This window comes from Carcharodon carcharias, chromosome 3 (assembly GCF_017639515.1).
Source record: "Carcharodon carcharias isolate sCarCar2 chromosome 3, sCarCar2.pri, whole genome shotgun sequence".
In the NCBI taxonomy this organism is placed as follows: Eukaryota; Metazoa; Chordata; class Chondrichthyes; order Lamniformes; family Lamnidae; genus Carcharodon; species Carcharodon carcharias.
In genome coordinates, this window is record NC_054469.1 from 222624314 (window position 1) to 222646669 (window position 22356).

The 22356-nt window shown below is 42.2% G+C and overlaps 1 protein-coding gene across 1 annotated transcript in view; it reads left to right on the forward strand.

Moving 5' to 3' along the window:
* The window catches only part of LOC121276343 (cadherin-6-like), a 160821-nt gene that overhangs the window by 59258 nt on the left and 79207 nt on the right, over positions 1–22356 (forward strand). The window contains exons 4-5 of the mRNA XM_041184632.1: positions 10146–10265; positions 20059–20226. Coding sequence (XP_041040566.1) covers positions 10146–10265; positions 20059–20226 — 288 coding nt within the window. The remainder of the gene's footprint in view (positions 1–10145; positions 10266–20058; positions 20227–22356) is intronic.

Sequence of the window (22356 nt, forward strand, 5' to 3'; positions counted from 1 at the left end):
ATGCCCCAAAGCACTTTACAGCAAACAAAGTATTTTTTTTGAAGTGCAGCCATTGTGATGAAGGAGACATGGTAGCAATTTACGCACAGCAAGATCCGGCAAGCAGTAATGTGAAAATGACCAGATAATCTGATTAAATGATGTTGATTGAGGGAGAAATAATTGACCAAGGTGCTGGCGACAACTGTCCCCCCCTCCTCTTCTTCCAAGTAGTGCCATGGGACCCAAGAGGGCAGACGGGACCTTGGTTGAATGTCTCATCTAAAAGACAAAAGTGCAGCATTCCCTCAGTAGCACTCTGGAGCGGTCTTGAATACACAACCTTCTGACTCACAAGCAAGATTGCAATTTGGTGTCCTTTTCTTTCAATGAAACCTAGAGCTGGCAAAAGCATAGATAAGGCTTTCTGGGCAGGTTGGATGAAGTAGGGGACGAGTGTGGGCAATGTTGGTATGGTAAGATAGGTGATCGTGGTAATGGAGACAATAGCTCAGCATAGGATCAAACAGGAGACTGCGGTTGTGAACAGTCTGTTTCAGCTTAACGCAGTGATTGGGCAGGTGGAATGATATATCGGAGCAAGGCTATGGAGTTTGTGGTGTGGGCTGAAGACAAACATGTTGGGAAGTGGCTGACAGTGCATAGTGGGTGGGTGTTGGATGAGCTGGGGTGGTGGTGGGGGGACAGCCAATAGCCAGGAATGGACCAAGTGACCAGGCCAGTAATTCTGGGATGGGAATAAACCAGGGCGGTCTGTTGTCTTGGAGTTGGCTGCGCCAGGTCACTCTTCCTCACGCTCCCCATCTTTTTCACATGCCTTCTGTCTCTGTCTTTCCCTCCCTTTCTCTATCATTTTTAAAATCTGGTCATTATCACATTGCTGTTTGTGGGAGCTTGCTACGCACAAAGTGACTGCCATGTTTCCTACATTATGGCAGTGACTATGCTTCAAAAGTACCTGATTGTCTGTAAGATGCTTGGGGCATCCTGAGACTGTGTAAGGGGCTGTAGAAATGCTTTCTGTCTCAAACTCTGTTTCACACACATGCTCCCTGGGTTACCTAACACTCTCTAGCTCTGTGTTCCTGGGGGGGGGTAATTTTTTCTCTTCAGTGAAGTCAATGGACAGGAAAATCGGGAAGGGCATGAATGGGTCTGTGCTCCATTGCAGCTTGTTCTCAGCCTCTCTGGTAGATGAAAATGACCCTGTCTGTGTCACTGGATATCTTTCCGTTTCCTCTAAATTTTAAGACCCAAGACCTCCCAGCCTTTCACTCGTTCAGAAACATTCCAGAACTGCCATAGAAACAATTCTAAATGGAAGGGAGAGGTTTTTTTTAAACTAAAGTGAAGATAAAAATAACGGGTCCTCTCAGTGAGAAAGCTACGTGAATTTTTTGGCTTTGAATTTACGAGTGACAGATGCTGCTTGTCGGCTCTCAAGTCTTGGGGCAGGATTTTTCAGTCGGCCTGCAGGGATGGGCCCGACACACTGACGCGATGATGTCGGGCGCGCGTCCTGATGTCATCGCCCTGCCTCGCGATGTTTCGTTTGGCGGGCGCGTGCTGGAGTCAGCTCCGCACCCGCCGATATCTAAACGGCCTGTTAAGGCCATTAATGAATTAATTAGATAAAAACAAAAAAAAACTGCGGACGCTGGAAATCCAAAACAAAAACAGAATTACCTGGAAAAACTCAGCAGGTCTGGCAGCATCAGCGGAGAAGAAAAGAGTTGACATTTCGAGCCCTCACGACCCTTCGACCGAACTCAAATTATTAATTAGTGTCATTGTTAACGTTGCCTGTCCAACCTCACGGTTGTCGGGCAGGTGAAAAGGCCAAGCGGCCTTTACATTTTTTAAGAAACCTCATCCACGAGCAGGACGAGGTTTCCTAACGCTTTTACTAATTACATGAAAAATTCTTCCGAACTATGAAAACATCTCCCATCTCACTTTAACTCAGCCACATGAGGGGACATGTTTAAATAAATTTTTAATCCATGCATTTAACGATTTCAGTAGCGGTTCAATCTCCCTGAGGCTGACCCAGGCCTCAAGGAGATTAAAGCGCTCTTTCACGCGCATGGTAGCGCCGGGCACTACAGCTCTCGCATCATAAGCTGGGCGGGCCCCAATTGAGCAGGTGGCGATCGGCTCCGCGTAACAGGCCCCGCCCACTCCTGCTGAGCCCGCCCACCACCTGAAAAATTCAGGCCCAAGGATATAAAGGACAAAAACAGGCCCTGCAGCCCAACTGCGTCCATGCCTTTATTTATGCTCCATTTGAGCCTCCTCCCATCTTTACTCACCAAAATCTACCATCGTAGCCTCTATTCCTTGCTCCCTCATGTGCCTTGTTTAGCTTCTCTTTAAATGGATCTATAACATTTGTTTCGACCACTGCCTGAGGTAACTAGTTTCACATTCTCACCACTCCCCAGGTAAAAACGCTTTACAATAGAACACGTAAGCAGTTTATTGCAGCATAATAATTGACATGTAGAGTTTATTTGGGGAAAGGAAATTAGAAAGTGCGTTCTTGGATTTTTAGTTGAATAATTTGTAAGGAAAAGGACTGTCTGAGGTAAATAACACTAGGTAGGATTTCACTTGCCATGAGAAATTGATACGGCGCGTTTTGGAGGTTAGTTCTTATTGCATATGCTCAGATTGTAGCTTCTTGTTCAGGTTAGGAAGAGAGAGAGTGTTGATAACAATGTCAATATCCTGGGGGTTACTATTGATCAGAAATGAACTGGACCAGTAGGAATTCTGTTACGCGTAACTCACCTCCTGACTTCCCAAAGCCTGTCCACCATCCACAAGCCAAAAGTTGGGTGCGCAGTGGAATATTCTCCATTTGCCTGGATGAATGCAGCTCCAACAACACTCAACAGGCCCGACACCATCCAGAACAAAGCAGCCCGCTTGACTGGCGCACCGTCCACCACCTTCAACATTCACTCCCTCCACCACTGACACACAGTGGCAGCAGTGTGTGCACCATGGACAAGATGCACCGCAGCAACTCAGCAAGGCTCCTTCAACAGCACCTTCCAAACCCGTGACCTCTAACGTCTAGAGGGACAAGGGCAGCATCAGCGCCTGCAAATTCTTCTCCAAGTCACACATTATCCTGACTTGGAAATATATCGGCCATTCCTTCACTGTCGCTGGGGTCAACATCCTGGAACTCCCTTCCTAACAGCACTGTGGGTGTATCTACGCCACATGGACCGCAGTGGTTCAGGAAGGCAGCTCACCACCACCTTCTCAAGGGATGGGTAGTAAATACTGGCCTATAGCAACATCCACAATCCATGAATGAATTAAAAACTTCCCTATCCTGTAAAAATATCAATGAAACTGTTCAAACACACAATATAGAGTATTATTAAGTAATGTACAAGCTTTATTATCTTTTACTAAGCTAAAAATGTTTTGTAGGATACTAAAAATTTTACTTGTTGGGAAAAGATTTCCAATTTTTTTTGGAGGACAAATTGATTCATTTGCTTGACTCATCTTCTGTTGTCTTGTGAAAAGATCATCATACTGTCACAGTACATAGTTTAACAGAGGCAGAGCTAGTTTTTAATAGCAAAACAGTTATAGCAATATAGCTCCGTGTACATTTAACCAGTACAGCTGGGCTAAATCTAACATGGCCACCCAGTTATTGCATGTCTGGCTTCCAGGTGATAGCTTTTGTCTTCTGTCTCCAAACTGGATTAATGCACTAATTAAGCCAGGAAGACTTCATTGCAAGTGCGACGAACACCCATCTGTGGATCATTCGGACTGAAAATGGGACCATTTATAGAAAACATAAAGCTGATAACACGCATTCCGGGCAGATCAAAGGGACATGCAAAGGCTCTGGCCTGAGATGCAGGGAGAGGTAGAATGAGACCTGAATCATGAAAAGCGTGGGAACCAGAGTGATTCTGAGTAAAATTGAACTCAGAGTGAGCACTGGAGCATGCTATGGATGCTTGGTAAAAAGGCCCTCCACACTGACTGCTAGCAGAGCATTTTACAGATTTATAAGTCCTGCTAAGTTTTTTGCCATTGGTATAGTTAAGCTTGTGCTGTTTGGTGCGTGTTCTGCTTGTTTGATTTCTGTGCATGAATCTAGTCAGCTCATGTGGAATCTGAGCGCAAAAATAACACCATGTCTGATTTCTTATCCCAGTGGAGTCAGTGGAAATTAAACTGGTTGGTGATTCACTGTGACCCACTTTGTGCCACTGCCGAAGACTAACGTCAGTTCCCATACACGTGAGAATTCTAAGATTGTGACACGACTAACTCTTTATTTAGTTATCAAAAAATGATGGATCTGATCCCACAGTCAATGCATGTCTATTTCAGAGTCAGGAAACACTGCATGGCAACATGGGCAGTGAGCGGAATCCCCAGAAACAATCGTTTCAATACAAGCAGCAATATTCTACTTGCCCATGAAAGAGTGATTGTCCTTAAAGAAATAAAATCAAAAAGTGTTGGAAAAACTCAGCTGGTCTGTGGAGAGAGAAAAACATTTAACATTTTGAGTCCAATAGGAATCTTCAGTATTGCCGCAATAAGAGACATGCTGTTGAAGCTTTTTGTCTTGCACTCATCAGGACAGACGCAAGAATACCAAATTTCAAAGGGAACAACAATTTATACTCCATGAGAAAAGGGTGTTGATTGGTTGGCAAGTGGATTCTGATTGATAGAGGTGTTGCCATGGGGAATGCACCAGGGAACAGTTAACAGCCAAACTTTTGATTAAATTCAAACCAGGCAAGTCTGATTGGTCAAGGCATTTCCAAGGGGGATGAACCAAGGAATGGCTGTTCCCCCAAGCTTTTTGTTTAGTTGAAAAAGCAATGTGTGGACATGCTCCCTCTGTCTGCAAAGGATAGGGCCCTGTGTGTGAATATATGTAGCTTCTAGCACGCGTAAATTAGCCACATTACAAGCCCAATTGATAATCTTAAATTGGTTGCAAGTGTTAAATCTTGGGACAATTGGGATTGTTCAATACATGTTGTCCAATTGCAGAATCACATTGAATGTTGGCCACTATGTTTTGAGTTTTGCAAGCATGGATTGGTTGAGCATGGTCATCGCCTCAACTGTTGTGAACAGTCAAAGGGACGTGCTGTTTGATATGATCCACCAGTCACTGAGATGTACAGCCTACATACCTGGTATCACACTGGCACTGAAATTCATACAACACATTACTTATTTGTGTGGTAGGCACAATTCCTTTTTGGCTTGACGGCAGCCTCCTATTAGTGGTGAATACCACTCATTTTGCTTTGACATAGTAGCTGCATGAAACAGCTAGCTTCATCTGTTGCTCAAATTTTTGAGACACCTTAACCTTCAGGGTAATCTGATGTAGACCGAGTGCTTTTCAGAACTGAAGTGAGTTTCCGATATACAGCGAGCAATGATCTGATCATTACCCCACAGGATAGCTTTGAGGTGCCCTATTTCAGCATCAAGCTTGCATAGTGAGAAATTGACTCGTGCTCTATTTAAGAAGTTTCCAATGAGACAACTCCTATAGCATGTGGTACTGCAGGAATCCCAGTGTGTATATTGACCAGTGAAGGTAGGCTTGCAGTAGATAGTAGTAGTGCACCCATTGGCAGATTTCTCAACTAGCATGTTGAGGAAAGGGAGTTCATTTGACTGATCCATTTCAAAGATGAGTTTGAGCACAGGATGGCGCCCATTAAGGTGTGTAAGGAAATTCCTACATGAAGCTACAGATTCAAATATACCAAACATAGCATCTACGTATCGGAAATATGCAAGGGGTAGGAGATTAGGAATCATTTCATTGAAAAATACATTTCTCATGGAAACCAATGAAGATGTTAATGAGAGCTAGGCCTAGAGGGGATCCCATGGCTACACCATCTATTTGGGTATTCATGATGTCATTAGAACTGAACTCAACCAAGTGAGTTGCCGAGTTCACAAGTTCAATGAGTACAAATTCAGGCAAAGCAGTAAATATGCTAGCTATGTCAAACGAGCAAATGGACATGGCATTGCCATTGATGTATAAGTCCTGTATGGAGTCCTTCACCACGTATATGGAAAGATTGCTCAGAATTGATTGCAGCAATCCATACAGTATAAATTGTTGATCCCGCTGAGATTTGGTATTCTTGCATCTGTCCTGATGAGTGCAAGATGAAAAGTTTTGACAGCATGTCTCTTTTTTCCAGCAACTTTTTTTCAAGTTCTATACTACCAAGCAACGATTGATTTGAATCTTCTTCAGAACTGAAGGGCAGTAGAAATGTGATGGATTTCATGCAGTTGAAAAGTGGGGAGGGTCAGGTAAAACAAAAGGGAAGATCAGGAATGGGTTAGGGAGTGGGAGGCGGCGGGGAGACTAAATGCCAAGGATGTCAGGAACAAAAGGCAAAGGGAGCAGTAATGGCTGTAGTAAAGAAACTAAGCATTTATCCAGAGTGAGTGTAAATAGCAGAATAAAGGACAGTCCTGAAAGCAAAAAGATGAAAACAAGATGCAGACTGGCTTTTGGCAAAAGAAAAATCAACACGGGGGACGGATTTCATGGTCCGAAGTTGTTGAACTCATTGCCTGGAATTTTCTGCTCCCCATTGGCAGCAGGTATCATGGCGAGCGTGAGCGGACAATATAGTGAGAAGCCAAAAAAACGGTTTTACGCTGTGGTGAAACCAGTTTGCGACCGTCCACTCCGCCAGTCAATGTCAGGCCGCATTCTCTGCTGCTGCACATCAGGGACCTCATTTCAAAACATCTAATTATAAGCCCTGCTCGCTGGAATCATCCAACCCCCCCACCCCACCCCCCCAACCGACACTGGATCATCCGAGCACGTCAGCGTCATTGCACGCCGATGCTTTCCACAACTGCACGTAAGCAATCTGCCTTCTCAAGGGGCAGCTAGGAGTGGGCAATAAATGCTGGCCCAGCCAGCGCAGCCCACATCCCGTGAATGAACTAAAGAAATAAAATAAAGTTGGCTCAGCTACAACGTCGACGGCCTGTGTGCATCATTGAAACAGAAAAACAAGACAAGGGCCATGTCTCCTCTGCAGCAGTCCTGGGCAGCAAACATTGAGAACTGCGTGCGTGTGGCCGCAGTTTAGAGATGGTACCCGGACTGAGGAAGTGGTGAGGTGACATCATGGCGGGCAATTCAGAGGCCGCCAGCCGGCAAACGCCATGTTTCCTGTGGCTACATAATAAAGAAGGTGGGAAGTGAACGATACAGCACCCAAAACCCACCATTGCGCCTGCTACTGCAATTCTAGGTGCAATTCTGGGACGATTCCACCCCCTACAATGTTGAGTCCAGAGGGGAATGTAAAGTGCCTAATTAGAAGATGTGTTGCTGTTCCTCAAGCTTGCATTGGGCTTCACTGGAGCATCGCAACAGGCCAAGGATAGAAATGTCAGCGTAAGAGCAAGGTGGAGGATTAAAATGAAAAGCAACCAGAAGGTCGGGGTCATGCTTGCGGACTGAGCAAAAGTGTTCCGCAAAGCGGTCACTTAGTCTGCGTTTGGTCTCCCCTACTTAGACGAGACTGCATTGCGAGTAGTGAATACAGTAGGCTAAATTGAAAGAAGTACAAGTAAATTGCTACTTTACCTGGATTGGGTGTTTGGGGCCTTAGACAGTGGGGAGAGAGGAGGTGAAAGGGCAGGTGATACACCTCCTACAATTGCATGGGAAGGTGCCATGGGAAGGGGACGAGGTGCTCGGGATGATAGAGGAATGGACCAGGGTGTCATGGAGGGAACAATCTCTTAGGAATGCTGACAGGGGAGAGGAGGGAAAGGCATGTTTAGTGGTGGCATCATGCTGGAAGTGGTGGAAATGCGGTGGATGCTACTTTAAATGTGGAGACTGATGGGGTGGAAAGTGAGGACGGGGGAACCCTGTTGTTCTTACGGTGCTGAGGACTGTCACAATGTTCCAAGTGCATTGGATTTCCCAGGCTTTTGATTCCAAGTTTCCTTTTAGATTTTGCCAGGACTCTAGCCAACCCTGGTCAGGTGAGGTAGAAAGTTATACAGGGAGCTGTTCCGCCAACTCTCTCGCTTATCCAGTACGGCAGAGAAGTGACAATGGCTTGCTGTTTAACAAATCTTGCTGTACTTATCTAGGTATTAGGCAGGTAAAAACATGCATTGGTTTCCTAGAAGATATTCAAGTCGACTGTTGGGAGCGACTTAGAGATACCAGACTATTGGAGAATATCTAATATAAACATACAGTTACGTCGATAGTATCCAAATGCATATAAGTGATGGAGCTCAAGAAAAGCATTAGCCAACAGTTCAAGAGACACCCTCCCTCTTGTTAGCTTTCCCTCAGCATAACTGCAATGAATTAAAAGTTACTGTCATTGTACACATCTTCAATACATACATATAATTGAAAATATGGGTTCATGTAAAATGAGCACTCACAGTCCTACCTTACCAAAAGGCTATTTAACACAAATGGACATTGGGGCTGAATTTCCATGTGAGAGTTCTGCAGGAGAACTGCAATCACCTCAGCAAAAATATTGACTCCATTTTCTGAAGTGTCAGCTGCTCTTCTAGCAAGTTGCTGTGAATGAGATGGAGAACCCCTGCACCTTCATTGTGTTAGTTGGCTTGGTTTTTGCTATATTAGTAAATTGCAACAACTTGCATTCATCACACTGGAGAGGATGCAGAGAGGAGATTTACAAGAATGGTGCCAGGAATGGCCATCTTTAGCTTTAAGGAAAGATTGGATAGACTGGGGATATTTTCATTGCAACAGGGGAGGCTGAAGGGAGATTTAATTGAGGTGAACAAAGTTATGAGGGGCTTAGATAGAGTAGATAGGAAGGACCTATTTCCCTTAATTGGCGGCAAGGATTTAAAATAATTGGCAGAAAGATTAGAAGGGAATTGAAGAGAAATCATTTCACATAGAGGGTCATGGATTTCTGGAACTCTCTACCAGGAAGACAGGTAGAGGCAGAAACCCTTGTCACATTCAAAAAACGCTTCATTTACTTGAGGTGCCATAACCTACAGGGCTATGATCCAAGAGCTGGAAAGTGGGATTAAGCTGGATCATTTTTACTCACCTGACACAGACAGGATGGGCCAAATGGCCTCTTTCTGTACCAGAAATGTTCTATATTGCTAGGTTAGCATAGTAATTTTTTTTAAATCAAGAAATATAAATATTGCTAAAAAAAAAGAGATATGCTGTCAAAATTTTTCATCTTGCACTCATCAGGACAGACAAAAGAATGTCAAATTTCAAAGAGAGAAATAATCTATACTGTAAGATAAAAGGGTGCTTCTTATTCAAGGCAATGCCTTGTTGAATGCCCCAGGGAACTCTTGTTTCCCATGCTTTTGTTTCCTGCTGCATTCTCCATGGCCATGCCTCATCAATCAGAATTGAGTTGCCAACCAGCACCCATTTTCTCATGCAGTATATATTGTTGCTCCCTTTGAAATTTGGTATTATTGCATCTGTCTTGATGATTGCAAGATGAAAATCTTCAACAGCATAACTTTTTCTCAGCAGTACTCAAGTTCTGTGCTGCCAAGCGACTAAATATAAATGTCTAGTTATAATATATTTGTCTTTCATTAGAATCGTAAGTTGCAATGCTCCCAACAGTCTCAAAGTACACATGGCTACATATGTGGGTATGCTGGTCTAAGGAGACAATCTCACGCACGTAAAGGGACTTGTGCTTTGGGCCATCAATTGTCTAAGCTTGAGTCAATGAGCGAAGTATGAATAATTAACTCCCTGATCCATGATTGGAAAATCTCAAAAACACTGGAAAAGAAAATATCAACAGAGGAAATGTTCATTTTGAAAAAAAAATCCTTCTCTTTGCAGCTTACTTCAAAAGTAGAACTAACCTGGAGTGACCCTCGTTTCTTGAAGTAATTAGGATTCAATGAACAAAGAAGATACTCTCTAGTACATGAGGAAGAAAAATATAATCAGCAAAAACAACAAACAAAAACAGCTGTTTGAAAGGTTGAGAAGAGCTTGCATTGATATGTGTGAAATTTTTCAGAAAATGTCTTGCTGAACTTCTTATGTTTGCTTGGGTGTGTTACAGGTACATCAGTAATTCAAGTCATAGCTACAGATGCTGATGATCCTACTTATGGATACAGTGCCAGGGTGGCATACAGTATCTTACAAGGGCAACCTTACTTCTCCGTGGAATCGGACACAGGTCAGACACTTCTCCTTCAATCTGAGGTTTCTTGAATTATCTTCTAAGTGTTCTTTTTTTCTTAGATTACAAATTATTACTGAGTGTTTAGAACACAGAAACAGGCCGTTCAAGTGCATCAGGTCCATGCCAGTGTTTATACTCCACACAAGCGACCTCCCACCCTTCTTCGTCTAACCCCACCAACATAGCCTTCTATTCCCCATGTGTTTATCTAGCTTCCCCTTAAATACATCTATGCTATATGCTTCCAATACTCCCTGTTGTAACACGTACCACATTCTAACCACTCTGGACAAAGAAGTCTCTCCTGAATTCCTTACTGGATTTATTAGTTACTGCCCTTATTTTATGGGCCCTAGTTCTGGTCTTGCCTGCAAGTGTTACAGTAATGATATAAGGATGGTGGCATATTTACAACATTAATGGTTTGTAATTCCTCCTCTCTTCACCGAGCAGTAACAGCAATGCTTGTATAGAAGCATCTAAGGGGAGGCTAGACAAGAATGTGAGGGAGAAGGGAATAGCTGGTTATACTGATAGACTTAGGTGAGGAATGATGGGAGCAGGCTCAATGAAGCATTAATGCACGGGGGTGGTGGTGCATAGTAATATTGCCTTCCAGAGACCCAGGGTAATGCTCTGGGGACCCGGGTTTGAATCCCACCATGGCAGATGGTGAAATTTGAATCCAATAAAAATCTAGAATGCAGAGTCTAACCATGGCCACAAAACCATTGCCAATTGTCGTAAAAACCCATCTAATTCACGAATGTCTTCTGGGAAGGAAATCTGCTGTCCTTATACATGCACAGCAACCTAGTTGACTCTTGAATGCCTTATGAACGCCCACATACCATGAACAAATAAAAAGAAGCATGGACTGGTTGGGCTGAATGGCCTGTTTCTGTGCTATAATCCAATGTAGACCTAACAATAATAATGCATGGACATAACATATAGCTTTGGAAATGTTTCTAATTTGGTTACCATATGTCTCAGTATGAACTCATATCTGCACGTAGCATTCCCATTTGCCCAATAGATCTGATAGTTAAGAATGGGAAAAGCTGAGGTGATGATGGAGAAGCTGGCATTTGAAAACAGGGCAGGTTATTTTGGTGATGGAGGAATCTGTCAATATTTCAGATAGATATATGAGCCACGTAAATGGCACATGGGCTTCTGTACAAATGGACCTTGCCTTCTCCATGGATATATCACCTCCCAATGTCACCTTTTCCACTGTGTGACCTGTATATTTGAAATGTCAGAACTCACAAGGGATTGATGATCTGTTTTTGACCAGCATCACCTTTCAATTATTCAGGATGTTACATGTCTGACAATATAACTGTGCAGAGCTCTGCAATATGAGAACTGGAATACCACTCTTCACTGGTCTAATCTTTTAGTAATTCAGCTGCTTCAAATATTCCAGTGCTAATGGGATTTTATGCACGAAATACATTGGATTAGTCTGAACTCAACAGAGAAATGGTACATTTACAGAGCTGTAATATGATTGCTTGGGGGTCATTTGGGTTGCAACAAGATGAGCTGTTTTGTAGCCTCCGACATTGCTCACTTCATCAGGTGCTAGTCATGAAGAGATTAGCAATGTTTTACACTCGATGCTGTAGATTGTGTTTCTCCACTTGAGCGCTGGTGACTTTTTAAGCCTGTATTGATAAATAGTGACTGAAAAGAAAACTAAAGTTCTAGGAATTGAACGTGAAATCCAAAGGGCCTGGAGAGGAAAAGTTCAATTCAGTCAACCCAATTTGAGCTTATCTCTGGTCAACTTCAGCTTGTGCTACATTTACCAAAGGGTGCTTTAGGCCCCAAAATGTCAACTCGATCAAAACCTAATTTCATCTATTGATACTTGAAAAACTCAAAATGTTCTCGAAGACCTTACTTATATTGTCTGCTTGGTGGGAGGTCAAATCTAAACTTCAGAAGGCACAATCATGGGTAGACTTACTTCTACAAAGTGCAGTAGAAAGTACCATAATCAAATGTTAGTTCTCTCCCTTGTTTAATTATAGAAACAGCCTGAACCACTTCACATTCTCCAGCTTTTTATTTTAAATTACATTAGCACACGATATAGCACACATCATCAGCACATGCATCACAACTTGCATTTATATAGCACCCTTTATTAAGCAAATCTTCCTAGGCTGCTTCGAAGGAGTCTTCTCAAACAAAGTTTGATACTGACCCACGTAAGGTGATATTAGGACAGGCGACCAAATGTTTCATCAAAGGGATAGGATTAAGGAAGTATCTTCAAAGAGGAGTTAGAGGCAGAGAGATTTGGTGAGGGAACTGCACAGCTTAGGGCCTTGGCAGCTGAAGGCATGGTTGCCAAAGGCAAAATAATTAAAATTGGGGATAACCAAGACGCCAGAGTTGCAGGAGTGCACAGATCTTGGAGAATTGTAGGGCTGGAGGAGGCTATACAGAAAGGGAGCCACCATTTTTTCCCCTCCAAATGATGCCCAATCACCTGGACAAATTGAATATCTAATTCCCTTCCCCATACTACTGCTTACAATCATCTGACCCCTTGTACCCCCACCTCCCTGACTGCTCCACCTACCCCATCGCCCCACCTCCCCTGTACAGCAGTCACTTCCGGATGATTGAGTAAAAGGCATCACGGGTAGTGAAGCTATGGAAAAGCCCCAAATATCACGTATCAAAGCTGCCAAATCCTTCAGCTAATGTAGATTACATGAAAGGATAAGTACTGAGGGAATAATGCAATCAAAAAATTGAAAGCAAAATCAAAATGACAGCTTATTTTAGTCAAATTGCAATGTTGGACATGCTGATGCAGGCAGAAAGCTGGAAAGTAGGTCATGGTAGCTACATTAAAAAATGACCAATAATGTTCCAAGAGCTGATGATAATTTTAGTTTATTTTTAAAATCTGCATACCTAAAAATCTAATCAGCGGATGTGTTTCTTTAATTAATAGTCTGTCTTCATGCTGGGGAGAGTGTAACTGGGAGGGAGAAGCAAAATAAAGGATCACTATCTTTGCAAATTAAAACCTTCTTTATTTGTGCTTGTTCCATCTGGCATCATATGCCAGTAGAGATGCTTCTTAAAGGGCGAGTTGCTGCTTTAAATCAGACATTTGGACTATCACGTTGGTCTGTATGCAGTAAGAACTGAAGGAATTCAACTGGAGGGGGCCACAGTTCCTTGGCAGTTCTGCTAGTGTCCTGCTGTGGGATCCAGGAGTTGCTGAGTTGCCACTGTAAGGGGTAAAGCCTCCTATTTGTTCCGTATAAGGCAAATGCTATCGGAGTGCAAGGCGTCCAGTGCACTGAGTGCAGTGGACTGAGTTAACATGTACCAGCCTCCAGGGTTATATAAATGGATGGCACCGGGTAGCATCCAGACCAGTGAAGTCAATGGAATAATGAAGTCAGGCTGGGTGTGAAACCAACTTTTGATTTGCTGCTGTTTGCACTATCCGAAAGGACCAATTACACCCCCAATACTCCTTGACTAGTACAGCAACAACTTACATTTTTATAGCAGATTTACTGTGCTGAAACGTTCCAAGGCGCTTCTTCACAGGAACATCAATCAAAATTTGACACCCTACCTGTCAGAGATATTAAGGCAGATAACCTAAAGCTTAGTCGAATCAGTAGTTTTTAAGTAGGGTCCCAAAGGAGGAGTAAGAGGTAGGGATGTGGAGAGGTTTTGGGAGGGAAGCCCAGAGCTTAGGGTCTAGGCTGATGAAGGCACGGCTGCCAATGGTGAAGCGATTATAATTGCGTATGCAGAAGAGGCAAGAACTGGAGGAGGGCAGAGATCTTGCAGAGAGGTAGGGCTGTAGGAGATTGCAGAGATAGGGAGGGGCAAGGATGGTACGAAAATGATTTAAACATCTATACTGAACAATGTGTTAGCTTCATTGATGTACGCTTATCAGTTTATTAGTAAATTGAATATTTTTTAAACTGTAAAATTTTTACACACATGCCTACTAGTGTCCATGCACAAGCTCCATTTGAAGAGCCTCCTCAAAGAGTGGAAGCTCAAGTTACGTTTGACATAGCCTCTGTTTAAAATTCCCTAATCCCTTGAGCTGCTTTGGACAGTTTCACTCAGATTGCACTGAAAATGAAACGAGTGGCAAACTAGTGGACTGTCAGTATGGATTGCTGTTGGCTGGCATGTATGCAATTTTCCTCAAGCATTGGTGATTGGCGCATCTTTGGAAGGGTTGTCCAGCTCTGATGATCACAACAGGAACAGGATAACCAAACCGACAATAGTTACACTAACAATGTTGTATTGTGGCTCACTTACGCTTGCTAGAAGCAACATATATTCATACTCAGGGTCCCACTGTTGGAACTAGAGATAGTTCTAAGTAATTTATATGCATAATTGTGTGTGTTAGGAATGGCAATAGCTTTTAAGTTTAAGGTTAGTTTTAAGTTTAATTTATATGTTTTATTTGTGGGTTGAAAGGGTGAAACCTAGGTCTAGTTTCATTTAGCATTTTTCTCTGGGAGAATTTTGCCTGCAAGTCTGTGGGTTTGTTTGTATACCTGCATTTTAATGAGGTTTTATGGCGCTTGAAGTGGTTTAGGGAAGTTAAAACAAAGTAGGGAACACTGTGCTGTTGCATAGCAACAGGGGGCCCACAGAGACTGAGAGAAACAGAGAAGCAGTTTGAATTCATTGGGTAGGATCATTCCACAGAAACTGCCAGGGCAGGCAGGAAGGGCACTGCAGGGAGCAGGTCCCAAAAGAAAAGCAGAAAGTCCCAAATCAAATGACTGGGGAAAGGAAAAGGTCCCAAGATGACAGCTAAGTCAAGGATGAGGGACAGGGAATCTGGAACAGATCCGGTTCAGTGGAAGTTAAAGCAAGGAGCAGGGAGAAAGGCAGAGAAAGGCTTTCTCTTAAAGAGAGAAAGCAGCAGGAAGAAGAATCAATACAAAGTGAGCTTGCAAGAAGCCAGAAGACCCAAGGAAACAGTCAAAGGTTGGTGACTCCTTAAAATGGGCATGTGAAGCAGTGGTGTTCTGTTGGCATAGCTGAGTATCTGAGAGAAAGTGTGTGGAAGGCAAAGCTTGAATGCACGTGACGATCGGGGAGAGGAACATCGGATGGAGAGATTGAAACACCGGAGGTGGGCCCTTGTGGAAGATGTCTGAGAGAAAGCATTGTTTGGGAGAAGATTCCAAAGCGGGTTCTTTGAGAGTGGAGATTGGAAACTCTCATGGGAAAGACGGAGTTCAATGAGACCGGTTGGCTCACAGTGTGACAAGCTTCTGGGAGGAGTTGATGAGAGATCCATAGCATTTGCTTAGGGTGGCATTTGTCACTTGGTTTCAGAGTGTGCTGTGTTTGACCACAGGTCACCTATTGATTTAAATGGGCTGCGTACTTACTGTAAACATGAGAGTATAAGATAGCTTTTATAACTTGTCTAATCTTTATGAACCTGTATATATCTGTAAAGGTATGGTTGTGGGCAAAGGACTATTATAATATAGTTCATCTTATCTTGCTTAATAAATGTTTTATTCTTTTGTTAAAAGTTCATCAGCTGACTCTTGTGACTCGGTTCAGTAGCCGCCCTCCACGTTTCTAAACAAAAAATAAAGGTTAGGATCTATCAAGCCGGGTTCCACCCTGGAATCTGACTTGCCCAGTAGTAACATCAGCTGGGATCATAACACTGTTCTCTGCAAAGATAAGGAATATGTTCAAGCCTTGCACCTTTTTTGAATTATCCAGAAGTTGGAGAGCCTACAGTTCCCTGTTGCTTTCTTCATGGCAATGCCTGGCCAATCAGAGTCAATTTGCCAACCAATCAGCACCTTTTTCTCCTGTAATATAAATTATTGTGATCGTTTGAAATTTGGCATTCTTGCATTTGTCCTGATGAATACAAGACGAAAAGCGTCAGCAACATGTCTCTCTTTTCAGAAATAATACCTATACTTATGACACATTGTTAGTTCTCTAGTTAATTTGAGTGTCTCCTGGCTGAGCAGGTCTTTCTGCCATTGGAACAAACGAGGGAGAATGTGTTTGTTCAGATGCTATAGAATGTCCTAGAAAATCCTCGCTTGCAGTGTCAACATATTCTTATATTGTAACATCATTTCACTTCAAAACTTTGTCACAAAACTAAACAATCCAGCATTATGAGCTGGAATTTCATCCAGGATGTAGACTGAAATTGACTGAAACAATAGAGGGAAATCAATCCAGGAGACAAGCTTTCCTCCACACTCTTGTCTACCATGCCCCTGCACCCTCACCAGTAATTGACTGTGGAGAAAGAAAACTTGATAAACCAGCTAATTTTGCAATGACAAAATATAAAATGCTGGAAATACACATACTTTGGTTTTAGCTATCTTTATGACTTTGCTACCATGGTGCTGTTCCCTACTGTCAGTGCAGCTACCAGTTCTGATATCTTGGGGGCAACTTTAACCAAACCCTCTGGGTGGGGAACTCCAGGATTAGGTGGAACCTTATTTTATACTCTGCCCAATGGGAGAAATTTTAACTCCATCCCGTCAATCAGGAATCTAAGGGCATTGGACTCATTGTTGGTTTCAAACTCACCCGATTGCACTCTCCATAAAACTGTCTCATTCGACAACACTTTCCAAATCTGCAACCTGTACTCAGTAAGTCTGGCAGCTTCCATGGAGAGAGAAACAGAGTTAACATTTCGAGTCCATGTCATTCTTTTTAAGAGCTATAGAGAAGTAGAAATGTGATGGGTTTTAAATGAACTATGTTGGCTAGACCTCTCTAATGCATAAATAAATCCAAGCTAACCCAAGGGATATGTTATTGGCTATTTGGTCAGTGTAAGAACAAAGTCAGTTTCCTCTATGTATGGATTAGAAGGGTTTGTGAGAACTAGACAGTTATTCAAATTGGAGACTTCAGTCAACCTTATATAAAGTGAGAAACCCCAAATGGTTTGGAGCTGGAGATGGCAGTAATGGTGCATGATTGCTTCTTGACCCAGTGTGGTGGAAGAAGCCACAAGAGATTATGCTTATTTTGATCAATTAGTCATTGAAGATCCAGAGAAGAATGGAGAGGAAGGACCTATTTCCAATTACAGAGAAATCGATAACCAGGGGGCAATAATTTAATGTAATTGACGGAAGGATTAGAAGGGAATTGAGGAAAAATGTTCTTGCCCAGAATGTGGCAACTGTCTGAAATTCACTGCCTGAAGGGGTAGTAGACGCAAGAACCCTCAATGAATTTTAAAATACTTGGATATGCGCTTGAAACATCAGAAGTCAGGGAGATGGTGGCGTTGTCACTGGACTAGTGACCCAGAGACCCAGGGTAATGCTCTGGGGAGCTGGGTTCGAATCCTACTATGCCAGATGGTGGAATTTTAATGCAATAAAAATCTGGAATTAAAAGTCTAATGATGACCATGAAACCATTGTTGATTGTTGTAAAAATCCATCTGGTTCACTAATGTCCTTTAGGGAAGGAAATCTGCCCTCCTTACCTGATCTGGCTGACATGTGACTCCAAACTCACAGCCATATGGTTGACTCTTTAACAGACCTCTGAAATGGCCTAGCAAACCATTCAGTTTCTCAAGAACAATAAGTGCTAGCCTAGCCAGTGACACCCACATCCCACGAATGAATAAAAAAAAGAGCTATTGACCAAGATACAGAAAAAGGGATTAGGCTGGATAACTCTTGTTTGGCCAGCACAAATACAGTGGGTTGAATGGCCTCCTGTTCTTGAAATTTGCAATGCTTCTAAAATGAAAGTCACAGCTCTCTGGAGGATAGCAACCATAGAATTAATCTGAGAGTTAGAAATAACTAAGAACAGGAGCCAAGAGCATCATTTTAAAAGGGTTAAATTTAATGATATCAGGAAAATCAATTGGGAACTGTGCAGTCAATGAAATTAAAAACCGGGAAGGATGTAGATGGGCAGCCAACTTGCTGTTATCGCTTTTACACTATCACGCAAAATCAGGTTCTGGCCCAAAGAAGGAGCAATGTGTCAAATAAACTTCCAGACACACTAAAATTCTGGAACCATTTAAAAGAAAAAATGGCAGATGTCAATTTGTCGTTGTCTTTGGATGGATGAATTGCAATGGGATGAAATGCCTTTCCCGTAATTGTCTGGTGATTACAGTTATACCCTGCCACAATGGTCAGCATCGTCCCTCAACACTTTGTTGAGAAATAGCATGAAGAAACTGTGGAAGAACAGATTAATAAAAAGCTGGGTCTTGTGCAAGGCTTAAGTAAGGTGTTCCGCCAAGCAAATTCATCAAACAAATTGCTATTTTCATGCACTTTGTTGCACAAAGAAAGATACTTTTGTGGATTAAATTTAACTGTTCCCATAGCCAGAACACTTAACATTTATTCTGTGGGGGAGTAGGGGATAAAGGAACGTTGTCTCTCCAGTTTTCTTCCCTCGTCTCCTGAAGGCGGTGGCTCAGGTTTGGAGTGTTTTTGCACAGACGTTACTGCTCTCTGACGCTTCACCAGAGCTTCCTTTCTTCATGCTACAGCAGACACCGAGGGCTGCGAATTCCAAGTCCCTGTGTGTCACTAGCAGATGGCCTCTACGCAGCCAGAGGCTTGTTGGGAAACTATGGCTGTTGGCCTGGAGTTTACACGAGGCTGTGCTGACTTTCTCACCCAAGATTGATCAAGCTGCAAATGATCACGGAATTTCAAGTGCAAATCCTGCCCAGTGCAAATTGAGTTTCTGTGATCTTTTAACGTTCATTTGAAAGGCATCACGTTAGAAGATGAGCTGCTTGCAAAACTGGCCACAGCCCCAGATTGAATTAATCATCATGGTGAATTTCCGTTAATCGAGCCAATCTGGGGGCAGTGGAGGAGGCTCTTCAAATTAAGCCTTTTTTTTTTGTTGCTGCGACATTAACTTATTGGCATAATTTAAAAGCATTTAAAGATATGAAACTGACTAGTTTACACCAATGTAACTAATAAATGGTTCTGGATAATTTTTAAAGCGATTTTCAGTTATGTAAGATCAGGCTATTCATAAGTGGTGGACATGGTACTAATTAAAAAATGCTTGTTTTCTGTGGTAAACCCATTTTCAGCTTTATTAATCATACTGCGCAAAGTTACCACTCTCGAATACATCAAGCAATATTTTTCTAGCCCCTTAACAAATGGAAAATTACAGACAAAGCAATTATAGTTTTTCTATGGCACCTACTGCATGAAATCTTTAAGATGCCCTATCCGTGTGTCAGCGTCATTGACCAATGCAGCGTCGCATTCAATCCTGATTCCGCTCTTCCAGGGTAACCACGTTTGGTTTTACCAGCACCAACTGTGGCTGGCTGTCAGGAATAGTAAATCCAGCTAATTTTATTCCCCCTCCTAGCCCAATAACATTGACATCAATCTTAACCGGCAGCTTGAATGAGATCAACTCGGGAAACAGAGATCAGAAATCAAAACTAATATACTGCACAGTTTCATACTAATCAGCAAAGTTACCAATTGTACCTTCTAGGAACTCATTTTTGCTGGTTAAGCTAATATGTTACTTGATTGTATCACACCATGGGTAAGTAATTATTAGTGTTTATAATTTCATGGGCAAAATAAGAAGCTGACTCAGACCCCAGTGATTGAACAAGAGCAAAATCTCCCAAGAATATGAAAAATGTTCTTGTCTGCTGCTTTATTAATACTTTGCAACTCCGATTGATTTGTTTGTTTGTGTGTTATTCTAGGTATTATTCGAACAGCTTTACCAAACATGGACAGAGAAGCAAAGGAGCAGTATCAAGTGATCATCCAGGCTAAGGACATGGGTGGGCAGATGGGAGGATTATCAGGCACAACGTCTGTAAACATCACCCTCACTGATGTCAATGACAATCCTCCCAGATTTCTTCAAAGTGAGTCATATTTAATGCTTTCTTGCAAAATTTAAAACTATAATTTTTAAGCATATAGCATTTATGAATAAATGCATAAACTCATTTAATCACCATTACATTTTAGTCCAAATGAGCCAGCTGCCCATACAGTTGGAACTGCTACTGCTCAAATGATGTTCCTTTCCAATGTGGAAATACTTCCTTTTGTGAGACTTACATAAATCGGATTAAAACAAAGAATGCTCAAAATATTAAATCCATAGTTTATTAATTACCCACATAAATCATGTCCAACATTCATGTTGGAGAAAATTGTACATCTGGTATGCATATTGACCTAATATTTTAGATTATTGAAAGAATTTGTAAGCATGGTTGTTTTATAATCTGGAAAGTATTCTGAAGGTTCGAGATAATTTAATTGATTTCAAGCTGTAGCATTATCAGGGCAGGGGAGGAAACAACAAGTCCGACTGTAAGAAATGGCTGATGCCCTAATTAGATGATAGGAAATTTATTGAATACTGTCAAAACAGCTCTCTGGCTAAAAGTCTCAGCAAATTGTTCCTGCTGATACAGATAATGACTTTTCATCAGGCCATTATCCTACCAAGGATGCAGTCCGGGAATAGACCTTTTCTAAGCAAAGCTAGGTCTGATAACTGTAGTATAAACGGTTAATATTAAACATATAAATAGATAGTCTACATCATTAGTGACATAAGATCACATGACAACAGAACATGCTGAGAGATAGTTCTAGGTAGAGCCTCGTGCAAAGCCTGTACTGTACATAGTTAGTATAAGGTTCAATAAAAGGTAAAGTTTACCAACAGCCTCGCTTGCAGCAGTATCTGTAAATCCAGACCATAAACAACCTCATCTAAGACGCACAACGATGATAACAGATGGTGACAGCAGAAAACACGACAGAAGAAACAACAAAAGCCCAGCAAGAGGCAGCAAAAGTAAAAAGTATGAACTCAACTTCCTGTTTTCCACACACATATTTATACCCTATGTCCCAAAGCAACAGCTATAGGGAGAGTAAGAGAGAAGGAGGATGAGTGTTATGCAAATCAAACCAGAGACTATAATCAACGCCATAGAGCATATGTTTTACCAGAACTCCAGCCAGGTGAATCAGTCTGGATTCCTGACCAGAATCACGAAGGCCAAGTCTTGGAGAAAACACGAAGTCCGCGATCTTACCTTGTAGAGACTGAAAGCGGAATAATGAAAAGAAACAGAAGCCTCACTTATATCTACAAGAAGAAGACCATCAATGGAATGGACCAACAACCTAGACAATCAGGAAGACAACCTGAACAGAGGGATAGTAGTCTCTGATGATTCTCATACTACTCTACAGAGTTCGAGAGAGAACATGGAGAACTGGAATCCTATACAATTTCCGACAGAGCTGAGAGCAAAGTCAGCGAGATTGGTTAAACCACCACAACACTTATACCTGTGAACCAGAAATGAGACTTCAGGGGGAAATGTATGATAATGTAAATAATGTATTTAATGAAGTCAGAGACTTGGTGGGGGGAGATGTAGTACAAAGGGTTAACGTTAAATGTGTATATATATAGTCTACATCATTAGCGATATAAGATCACATGACAACAGAGTACGCTGATAGTTCTATGTAGAACCTCGTGCTAAGCCTGCACTGTACATGGTTAGTATAAATAAAGTGTTCAATAAAAGGTAAAGTTTACCAACAGCCTCGCCTCTAGCAGTCTCTGTAAATGCAGACCATAAACAACCTCATCTAAGACCCACAACAATGATAATAGGATAAGTAGTTGAGAGAAAGAATCATATCTACATATTTAAAACAAACTGGCTAGCAAAAGGTCCTATGATGTCCTTATAAGAGATAAGCAAAGATGAACTCAGGAGGGTGAGGCCCAGAACCGTGAGGTTTTGCCTTGGACACGTGTTCCCAGGTAAGTTGAATGGGAAGATGCAAATGAACGCATGATTGACATGAGATACTCACCAGCCCCCAAAATTAAAGTAAATAAATAGAGCAGCTGAGGAGGAAGAAGCACTGAAGAGGGGAGGTGGCTCTGTAGGGTGAATCCATGCTAGCTTCTGTTTCACACCCTGATCAACCTAAAGGGGTAGAAGAAATGG